General features: G+C 26.2%; 2 protein-coding genes across 2 annotated transcripts; both read left to right on the forward strand.

Moving 5' to 3' along the window:
- Positions 1–686: 686 nt before the first annotated feature.
- On the forward strand, positions 687–6,742 carry LOC145763749 (nose resistant to fluoxetine protein 6-like). The gene is made up of 13 exons (XM_082575260.1): positions 687–1,024; positions 1,228–1,376; positions 1,560–1,735; positions 1,922–2,067; positions 2,269–2,436; positions 3,045–3,234; positions 3,363–3,537; positions 3,749–3,828; positions 4,003–4,125; positions 4,360–4,555; positions 4,759–4,948; positions 5,598–5,756; positions 5,920–6,742. Exons 1-13 carry the CDS (start codon positions 724–726, stop codon positions 6,087–6,089), a joined length of 2,223 nt encoding a protein of 740 aa, XP_082431386.1. The 5' UTR covers positions 687–723; the 3' UTR covers positions 6,090–6,742.
- A 478-nt stretch (positions 6,743–7,220) lies between these two features.
- On the forward strand, positions 7,221–9,463 carry LOC145761841 (maltose permease-like). Its single transcript, XM_082574614.1, has 5 exons — positions 7,221–7,278; positions 7,513–8,579; positions 8,700–8,880; positions 9,069–9,230; positions 9,378–9,463. The coding sequence occupies exons 1-5, from the start codon at positions 7,221–7,223 to the stop codon at positions 9,461–9,463; spliced, it is 1,554 nt and encodes a 517-aa protein (XP_082430740.1).
- The last annotated feature ends 1,911 nt before the right edge of the window (positions 9,464–11,374 follow it).

Below are 11,374 nucleotides of genomic sequence, written 5' to 3' on the forward strand. Positions count from 1 at the left end.
CACCACATTTTTTGTGTTAAAGTGTTGCGATTGTCATCTAACGGATGTAAATTACATTAAATTCTGTTTTGTCACGTGCTGGGTATTTACCTTGTTATGTAACAAACGTCACATGACTATCAGCAGCTGATCAGGCGTACGACGTTATTTAGATAAGTGAGTAATTATATTGTTTGTTCATGAAGCCAATGTGTTTACTTGTTAGTTTAACCGAAAACCTAATTTTACTTTAGTGTTTGTGATTTTGCTGGTGTAGATATTTATTTTGGGATGACAGGATGATAGTATCATAGATATTACATTACTTTGGGATGATAGTACCATAGATATTATATGATAGTATCATTCATAGATATTATATAGTATCATATAGATATATCATAGATATTAGTGTAATGTAATATCTATGATAGTATACTGTTTTATGCTTAAACTCATTGTAATAAGGATGAGAAAATCTATTAAACACAGTTTACCGCGATTCAAAAATTGTATAGGGAGTTTAAGAATTACTAAAAAAGGATGGAACCAAACAAAATATGGCTCTAACCGTAAAAAGTAAATAAATAAAAAATACATTATTATTTTAAAATAAGTGGAGGGATAGGCAGAGTTCTTTAATAGTTCTTTTATATTTTTTTATTACCTGAAATTCGATAAATTTTAATCTTATTTTTAATAGGTTTTTGTTTTTTGGTTACGGTATTAAAATTTAAATAAACAATGAAACTGGTGATTTACTTAACATATTTTGTTGGCATTTTGATGGCAACAAATGCAAAAAACGAAGCTGATAAATTAGAAATTTCAACACCACTTACTGTTGCAAATCCCAACCACATTATCGAAGAAGCAATTTTTCGACATCAACCTTTAGACAAAAATGTATTTTCATTTGCAAAGAAAGGCTTAGAGCAACAGAAATGGATCAGGGCTGCTGAAAATTCCAACCAAACTTGTGATGATGCAATGTTAAAATTGATTAATCCTGATTCAAATGTTACACATACAGGCGCTCTCAAATGTAAGTTGGTTTAGATTTATTTTCATTTTTATTAAACTCAAGAGATTGGCAAATTTAGAGGTTAATTTAAAAATTTTGAGGTTAATTTAATTAGATTTTTATTTAGAACTTTTTTGTTAGTTTTACCCATTTCCAAAGTTTTAAAAGGTATTTTGTGTGATTAAAAAAATGTTCATAATGTAATTTAGATTTTTATTTTTTAGTTTTTGATTCATGGGGAAAGTTGGAAAGTGGAATTCTTAATGGAAACCTAAAATGGATAGGTTTATATTATGAATGTATCGGTGCCAACTTTGAAGGGCAGTTCAATGGAAAATATTGTTGGACTTATGCTGGTGGCCCACCACAAGCTGTAAATATTTTTATTATATCAATTATCACTTAACTGTTCATGCTCATATTTATTAGTAATATTTTTTGATGTCATTTAAAAAAAACTTCCTAAAAATTAAATATTAGGAAACCCAATTGAAACATTTGTTAATTTTTTTTACAATTTCTTAAAATTTAACACTTTTTATTTTACAATGTTTAGGCTTCTTTTGGTATAGGTGTTCCTACAGGAATAACACTAGGAACTTGTTTTCCGGACGTCTGCCCAGTAAAAAACATCACCAATTTTTTTGAACCACTAACAGAGCAAAACTTAACTGTTTGGGTTAGCTGTATAGAAGAACCTTCAACTTGGGATGCAAAAGATATTATTGGAATGTAAGAAAATTAAATTATTTTTATTTAAACAGTTAATAACTATTTGATGTTTTTTTTGGTTTATTTAACTTGCCAAATGACTACATGATTAAACAAATTTAACATTTTATATTCAATTTTGTAAATTTAGAGAATAAGGTGACTCTTATTTTTTAACATTTAATTTAAAACTAATCCATGTTTCAGGTTCGTTTTGTGCCTTTTACTGTGGTTGACAATTTCTTCAACTCTTTATGATTACATTTGTGAATATAAAAATAAACCTGGGTCTGAATTTTCGGATAAAACTGTTTTGTATCTACCTTCTTCTGCTACCCCACAACAAAAAAACGGTTAGAAAATATGTTTTGCTAAATATTAGTTAAGTTTGTATTAATATTTTGTTTTTTTGTAGATATTAGCTAATAAAATTGTTAAGGTACTTTATCTATTTTAATTAAGATTTAACAATGTTTTGTTTTAACCTTAACACTTCATCATAAATCAGATATCTGCTGTTTAAAAAAAACAATGTTTGTAAAATTTGTTTTCAGGAAAACTTCATGAGGTTTTACTTTCGTTTTCTGTTATTCGAAACACTAAAATATTGTTTCAAACCACCCAAAAACCCGGAGAAATTAATTGTTTGCATGGAATGAGGTTTATAAGCATGAGTTGGGTTATTTTGGGACATTCATTTTTGTTTTCTATCAGCTTTTCTGGTTAGTTTTCATTAATTTATTTGGGGGGGAAATAGTTCAGCAACTGCAGGGTCTAGTGGTTAAAACCTATGGTTTTATGACATAAGGACATTGGTTTGAGCTTCCATACTTTCATGCCACTGCACCCTTAAGTAAGTTGTAACCAATGGTGCAAACTTCTTTCAAGCTAGAAACCAAATAGCACCTTCTTATCTGGCACTAGTTCAATTATATTCAAAACTGCCAAGGAAACTCAAAAGAAAAGAAAAAAACTTACAGGATTATGGACTCGTTTAATTAATGGAATTGTTAATATATATATACATTGTTATATGGCTATAAATTTGCCACGACTAAAATTTGGTTTACTTAAATAGATTTTTATTTTGTTTGTCAATAAAGTCATAATGCACAATTTTTAATGATTTAGCAATTTCTATTTGTTCATTTCTTGCACTTTGCCCCTAATATGTTTAATATGCATGTGATATTTGTATGGTCATTATGGTTCTGGGTAAATAATAAATTCAGTCATTTTTAGTATTTATAGTTTAAATTTTAACGGAGGTGTTATTTAAAAAATATAAATTCATTATATAAATTTTATTTCAAATTTAATGTATTTTTAGATAACTTGGTGCAAATTTGTGAATATTTTCTTGATCACGTTGGATTTCAGGCTGTAGTCAATGGAACATTTTCTGTAGATTCTTTTTTCTTTCTAAGTGGCTTATTGGTGGCCTATTTGGGCCTTCGCGAAATAAAAAGGCGGAGCGGACATATAAATGTGCCCTTGATGTACTTAAGTCGATATATTAGGTAACTTAAAAATAATTTTGGTTAGCCCACCATTTTTAAAAATCAGACAAAATTAAGTGGGTAACATTATTATCCAACTCAAAAATTTTCAGATAAATTGATTTAAAATATTAAAATTTAATTTAAAGATTGACTCCAGCTTATGCCTTCATGATTCTAATTTCAATAAGTGTGTGGCCTAAATTTGGTGATGGACCGATATGGCCTGGCCAGGTCAATGCTCTTTCTACCGGTTGTGAGAAATATTGGTGGACAAATCTTTTGTATATTAACAACTTGTATCCAGCATCAATGGAGAGTGAGGTTAATATATTCTTGTGTTGGTATTGTCAAAAAGTTAAATATTGGACTTAAAATTTTGTTTGGGTATTAATATATATTCCTTTTTTTATTTATTTAATACATATCAGAAAAAGAAGAGGTTTTGAACATGTAAATCAAATTTAATAAATGATTTTTTCTTGAGATTTTTTACTTGCAATGTTTATTAGTAATTTTTTAAATGTTTTTGTAGTGTTACGGCTGGGGATGGTATTTGGCAAATGATACGCAATTCTACCTTATATCACCTTTGTTTCTAATTCTATTGTACCAGTAAGTAATGTAGAAACCCTTTTGTAAGTTAGAGTGCAACTTTGATGTAAGAATATGAAAATACAGCCAAATTTAAAAAAAATTTAATTTAGTTTGTTTTAAATAAAATTTGTCTAAGTGAGATATATTATTGTGCTTTTAAAATTATTTTTTTTAAACGAAGTTTTTTTACAGCCTTCCAGTTGTTGGAATTATAGTAACAAGCACATTTGCCTTGTTCAGCATAATTATAACTGGTGCATTTTCGTCCATTACGAACCAACAACCTCAGCTAGTTGGTATGGGTTATCTCGCGCAGTAAGTTAAATTAAAATTATTTGTTATTGTTTTTTAAATAGGTCAATAGAAGTATTTTTTTTTAAAACTGTAATAAAATTTTAATATTTTTTTTATATAATATATGCTAAAGTAAAAATTTATAGTGTAACAATTTTTATAGTTTTATTTTAGGCAAACATTTTTTTAAAATGTTTATCATGGAGTTTTTTTAAAGGTCTGTCATTGATACCTTGTTACTTTTTTAACTTTTAGTTATCTAACCACAGTTATGTCGGGTTCAACAAATACACCAGGTTTATTTGATGCAAACACTGGTAATGGTAAAGAATACGGTATATATGTCTCAGATCTTTATACCAAACCATGGTGCAGAATAGGTGCTTACTGTGTGGGAATATTAACTGGATATGTTCTGTATGCTAACAACAACAAAGTAAAAATGCCAAAGGTATAAACAACATGACATAAACAAAATGTAACGTGCAAACTAACCTTTAAAGACTATTAAAACTGAATTGTTTAAAAATAAATTAAAAAAAGATATTTCTAATTACTAAAGCAACCATGGTAATAAATATTGTTATTCCTAAACTTATTAAATATTAGAAACCAAAATAAATAACGTTTTATAAAAAAATAAAATATTTTTAGATTGTCGTTTTAATTGGTTGGGCATCAGCAGCTGCAATAAATGGTTCCATAATTTATGGTCTTTTTCCCACTGTATCGCAAGGCGGATATTTAACCAATAACGTTGCTGCATTTTACAATGCTCTTACAAGACCAATGTGGTCTGTTGGTCTTGCTTGGGTGACTATAGCTTGTTCCAGCGGATATGGAGGTATTTTTACCCTAATTTTGTTTTTGAATAGAAATTTTTTTTTAAGTTACATAAGGTTATAGATATGTATTTATGTGTCTTTGATAATGTAGGATTAAATTTTTTTTGTTTTTAAGTTTTTGCTTAGTTTTTTATTTATTTTTTGCTCTGTAAAGTAAGTTATCATTGTTTTACTTGGACTGTCATGTGTGTATCTATAAATAGCAGATTGCAAGTAATTTTGCAATTATTGTTTGTTTTGTACATATGCAATATTTATTTTATTTTGTATTAGTGCATATGTTACTTATTCACTTATTGGGATGTTGCAATTGCAATTTACTAAGTTTAGCAAGTTTTTATTGTTGTTATACTTTAATAAAGTTTTTATACTTTGTTATTAACAGTTTTACCTAAAAAAAATATATTTTAAAATTGTTGACTAAAATAACTATATTCTCAATATTTAACAATGTTTTAGTTAAAATAGTTGATTATTATTTTAGTTGGTTAAAAATGGTTGTACATATATATATATTTTTGCCCACTAGGCTTTATTATATATAGATGAACATATTTACTATATTTTGGTACAACAATTTTTTGTCAAAACAACCTTAGTATTGTAGTAAAATGCTTATTTTTGATATAATGTAATTTTTCCTTACAGGACCAGTGAATTCGTTTTTAAGTTGGAAAGCATTTATGCCGCTAAGTAGATTGACCTACTGTGCTTATCTCATTCACCCCTTGGTTATTTGGTGGTTCCTGGGTACGATGGAAACTTTACTGCACTACACCTTTCAGAATATCATCACGCTTTTTATAGGTTATTCTTTAAATTTAAAAATACTATATATTGCTTATTTTAATAATTAATAACACCTCTATATATTTAAATTTTTTAATAAAGTTTATTTATTAAAACCTTAATATATTTTTATTATTTTTTTCAAAAACTAGTATAAATTTTAACAATTCAATTATTTCAGCCTCCGTGACATTGGCATACATGTTTGCCTTTGCAGTATCCTTGCTTATTGAGACCCCTGTAGGTGTTATAATGAAAATTATATTTAAAAAAGGATTGCCAACTGAAAAACCAATTAATCGCAGCGTTGAATTTGAAAATACTTCACTGGATGAGGAACATGATGCTTAATATTAAAACTAACAAAATTCAAAAACATAAATTCTAAACTTATTAATTGCAGTTTTATTTTAGTGTTTTAAGTGACATTTTAACTTTCAATAAATAAAAAAATAAAAACTGTTTAAAACAGCATTTAACAATTTTATTTATGATTTTATTAATGAATTAAAAAAATAATTGATTTTAAACAAGTTATAGTAATATTTTTTTTTATTTTCTAAGTTGATTTTATTACAATTACCTTTTTAATGTAACTTTTCTATACTGACTTGTTATAATTTTTATAGTATTTTAAAATGTGGTGTTAAATTAATTCAAATTGATTTTTTTTTTTATATTGCAATTTTACAAAATGATGTATTTTAATTTGATAAAATTTGTGCAATAACTTAGTTGATAACCTCAAATGTTATTTTAAAACCACAATATTAAATTTTGTGTATATTTTATACTTATATTAAGAGTGATTAAGTTTACCTTTTATAGTCATTTAACCTTAATTAAATTGTATTTTGCAATTTTTAATATTCAATGAGGGTATGAATTGCAACTGACCTATTAAAATATTTTATCGCGTTATATCTTATCTTGGTAACAAATTAACAACCAACCTAGAAATAAGAGATATTTCTAAACAAGCAACATTTAAAACACAGTAAACAAGCAACATTTAAAACAAGCTAATAAATGGGTTTACCAGATTGAATGGAATTGTTAATTTTTTTTGTGATTGGCATGTTAATTCCATGATGGCATGTTAATTCTATGAAGTCTAAAGGTCTATGAACGTCTTTTGGTCAAAATTTTTTTATGTGCAATATCATTGGAAGGTTAGTTGGGTAATAAAGCCTAAGACAGTTTTATGAAGAAGTCGTTTAAAATACCTGCGTACAGGAATAAAATATTAGACGAATAATAATTGAGTTCATTATTTGTTTAAATATTACTCTTTAAACCTTGTAGACTAGATAAGTTCTTAATTATTAACCAATTGTATTTTTAAAGTTATAAGGTTACAGCTGTTATATCTTTTGTAAGAAATAAATTGTATACCCTTATGTGAAGTTATTTTAAGTTTAGTATAGGACGTTAAACTGATTGGGCAATATTTCACTGGATTTATATTCTTCATCGTTTGTAATGAATATCAACAAATCGTTAATTCCAATTAAAGCTACCTATCTTTTTTACATGGCAGGTAGATACAATTATTGTTACTAATATTATAAAATTACATTAAAATAAAAATTAATGATAGTTTAAGTATTAGAAAAATGTAATATATATACAATTACAAAGTATTGTGTATGTTGTATTAATCTAACTAGTAAATGATATACAAATTTTTTGTTAAATCTTTTATGATTAAGAGTGGACATAATGATTTTTATCAACTAATAATATTTTTGTGTTAATTTTTAAGTTTATGGAGGCTTTTTTCCATTTAAAACCATATTTCAAAAGCAACTTGGAATGAGTTATTCTCAAAATGGGATCATAGAAGCTGTTGGAAAAGTAACAAGATGTTGTTTGCCACCTGTTGTAACTGCAATTGCAGACAAATTTACGATCCATAAAATTATTATGATTTCGTTTATTTTATTGGCTATTTGTGCCAGTGTCCCTATGTACTTTCTTACCCCAGTCAGTGTAATCGACCAAAATGTAAACTGTGTATTTATTAGTGAAAAAGTATTTTGTTATGGTGAAGATGGGGTTATACATATTTGTACTTTAGGCTTTAACTCAACTATATGGAGTTGTTACAACTCCACTCTTAACCATAGTTATAATATGTCCTGTGATCTTGTAGAAAATGTTAATCAAACCATCAATCATAATAGCAATCTAAATTTATCTACTTGTGTTGTCCATGAGTCAGTTATGGATTTCCAAAATGATGGCAGCTATCAAATAACATTTGTTATGTGTGTTGTGTTGACAATGCTTCAAGCTTTATTTATTGATTCATTATCACCCTTAATTGATGGTTCTGCATTGAATATGCTAGGTCCAGAGAAAGTTGGAGATTATGGTAAACAAAGACTGTTTGGAAGTATTGGTTTTGGTTTATCTGGACTACTTACAGGAATTTTAATTGATTTTTATACTAGAGCTACTGGTCAAACACAAACAGATTATGCTGTGATTTTTATAGGAATTTCTTTGTTTTGTTTACTCACAGCAATATCTTTATACTTTTTAAAAGTACCTCAACACACAGCCCCATCCTTTGCCAAGGGAATAAAGAAAATATTTAAAAACAATCATGTTCCAATACTTTTATTTGTTGTGTTTATTAGTGGCATTTTAGTTGGAATAATAGAAACATTTGGGTTTTTGTACATATCCACTTTACCTGATGCTTCTCAAACAGTTTTAGGTATTGCTATTTTAGTCACATGTGCCTCAGAAATTCCTATGTTTTTTATGTCTGGTTGGATTATTAAAAAGATTGGATGTCCTGCTTGCCTTTGCCTTGGACTTCTGTGTGAATCTGTAAGTATTACCTAAATTTTTATTACATAGATAGTTTATTGAAGATCATATTTCACACTAAAAGTTGAACTTGCACTTTTTGTTTTCATGTTTTGTTAATTGAAACTTGCACTTTTTCAGTTTCGTGTTTTTTGCTACACTGTATTGACATCTGCTTGGCAATTGCTCTTGGTTACTTTATTAAATGCCTTTTCGTTTGCCCTTCTCTTTTCAGCAACAAACACATATGCCACTATATTAGCACCAAAAGGAATGAATTCAACAATGATTTCTTTAACACAGGCCACTTATATTGGTTTGGGTGTGTGAGTCTTTTTAAATATTGTCACCTTTTAATTTTAAATGTTTATTCTTATTGTTTACAACAATGTTACAGCTTATTTCCTCAATAAATGTTTAAAACAATTTGATAAAATATACAACTTTGTTTGAGACATTTTTTAATATTGTTATAATTTTGGTTGTTATTTAGTTTAAACATCTTTTTAGGTAATATAATAGGATCTTTATATGGAGGATTTGTTTATGATAAATATGGAGCAATGTTGATGTTTAGAATAGCTGCTGCAGTTGGATGTTCATCTGCTATTTTGTATTTTGTAATAGAGAAGTGTTTGCAATACTTTTGTCCAAACCCAAAATCTCAACAAGGTTAGTATCATTTTTTTTAATAATTTTACGATTTTAAATATTTTTATTGTAAACTCTAACTTTAAAAAAGGCTTGAAATGTAGATTAATAACTTTAATGTTTAAATATAAATGTCTCTTTAATACTAATTACTTTTTTATCTTTAAGAAAAAACTGAAGCTCAGATCATCAGCACTGATAATGTTAGGGAAAAAAATAATTTATTAAAGAATGTCGAGAACTCATCTCTTTAACAAATATACCGGGTTAAATATTTAGGTAATCGTGCCTTTTACTTTTTTTAATTAAAAGTAAGTAATTTTAGTTGAATGGTTACTATTACTGTTTTTCAGTTTAGAAGTTTGTGATTTAGGACCCGGATATTAATTATAGAAAATATGATTGTTTTGTTATAATTAAAAAAACTTTAAAAAAATTACTATAGCATGTAAACATTTAATGTCCATTAAAATTTTTATGCAATTTTTGTGATTTTTGCAATAATATAAAATCATAAAAGGTTGGTAGTTTGACTTTTAATCTTAATCAATTTTAAATTCAATAGTTTGACTTTAATTCTTGATCAATTTTAATTACAGCATGTTTAAACACAGTTTTAGTTTTCTTATTATAACTTTTTTTTGTGTGTTTTAAAATTTAAAAGTTTTTATAAACTTTTTACATTTTGTAAAAAAAAACTTACTACTCCTTTGATTATTATCACAAAAAACATAAATAAAAAATTTGTAAAAATTAAAAATTGAGTTTTATTCTTTAGAACCATTTTAGTTTAGATTCATCTTTACAATACTTTTGTGACAAATTTAATATTTTCGTGTAAAATTTCGAAACCCAAAATTAAACATTTTTTAGTATGCACATTTGTAAAATTAATTAATAAACAACATTAAACAAACAAAAATTAATTTTTTAACCCGTTTTAAGTTGTTAATATCAGGATTAAACTAAATTTTGAATTCCTAAAATCGATATTTAATTTTTAATTCATAAATCAGCATTTAAATATAATAAACAAACGAATTTTTTAAATATGTTTTTAACTACTTATATTATAAAATATGTTATAGCAAATTTTTAATATCGAACTATGATTTTCAATAAACAAACAAAAATTTAAATATAATAAACAAACTAAAATTAAATTTTTAATTCATTTTTGAGTTGTTGATATTATGATTTACAAGTAAACAAGATTTCAGATCTTAATAACAACCTTTAAATTTTAATAACAAACACCTTTTAATTAGTAATAATTAAATTTTATAAATAAGAGGATTGAAACACAATCTGATAATAAACAACATACTAAAATTTCAGAACTGTAAATGTTCAAGTTTTACAGCTTATAAGACACTGGAATATGTAAATAATAAAAAATGACAATATAATTATGTTTTATTATATATATATATATTTTTTTTATTATATTTATTATTAAGATTCGAAATCTTAGATTTTCAAACTTGTTGTTATTGTCATTATTGTGGTTCGAAATCTTACGATTTTTTAATAAATATAATAACAATAACAATATGTTTCGTAATCTAAGATTTCGAACCATAATAATAATATTGACGATAACAATATGTTTTGAAACCTAAGATTTTAAACTATAATGAAAATATTTTCGCTCTAAGCTGGATTTGAACTCGATGAGTTCTATCAAAAGTCAAGGGAACTAACTTTCAAGCCATGAGAGGGGGGGGGGTGATTTAGCTTTACATTATAGCAACTACATCATTTAAAAAAAAAATTAAAATCCAAAAAAAGAACTATACCTAATTAACAACAATATTAAGCCTAAATATTATAGTTTTTAACTTTGTTTTAATAAAATTAAAAGGCTCAAAGTGTCTATAAAGTGTAAGGTAACTTATTTGATGTTTTTACAGTCACAATATTATCACAAGTTGTTGGTACTTTAGCTAAAGTATTATACCTTTATGTATTTTATTTAGGCTATTTATATGCAAGTGTTCAAAAAGTAGTTATTTGTTTAACTCTGCTGTCCTTACGTTTTTGTTATTATTACATAAAAAATAACAAAGTTTTTGTAAAATAGTTATGTGTACCAGTAGCAACGAAACTGCCCACACTAAAAAGTAATACTTATGTCATAACATATTGCATATGTGTTGCGCGTT

This window comes from Corella eumyota, chromosome 1 (assembly GCF_963082875.1).
Source record: "Corella eumyota chromosome 1, kaCorEumy4.1, whole genome shotgun sequence".
Classification (NCBI taxonomy): domain Eukaryota; kingdom Metazoa; phylum Chordata; class Ascidiacea; order Phlebobranchia; family Corellidae; genus Corella; species Corella eumyota.

Coding starts and splice junctions, on each gene's coding strand:
- LOC145763749 (XM_082575260.1), top strand. CDS start 724: ATGAAACTGGTGATTTACTTAACATATTTTGTTGGCATTTTGATGGCA. Junction 1,025..1,227: donor ACATACAGGCGCTCTCAAAT/GTAAGTTGGTTT, acceptor TTTATTTTTTAG/TTTTTGATTCATGGGGAAAG. Junction 4,949..5,597: donor TTGTTCCAGCGGATATGGAG/GTATTTTTACCC, acceptor TTTTCCTTACAG/GACCAGTGAATTCGTTTTTA.
- LOC145761841 (XM_082574614.1), top strand. CDS start 7,221: ATGAATATCAACAAATCGTTAATTCCAATTAAAGCTACCTATCTTTTT. Junction 8,881..9,068: donor GGCCACTTATATTGGTTTGG/GTGTGTGAGTCT, acceptor ACATCTTTTTAG/GTAATATAATAGGATCTTTA. Junction 9,231..9,377: donor AAACCCAAAATCTCAACAAG/GTTAGTATCATT, acceptor TTTATCTTTAAG/AAAAAACTGAAGCTCAGATC.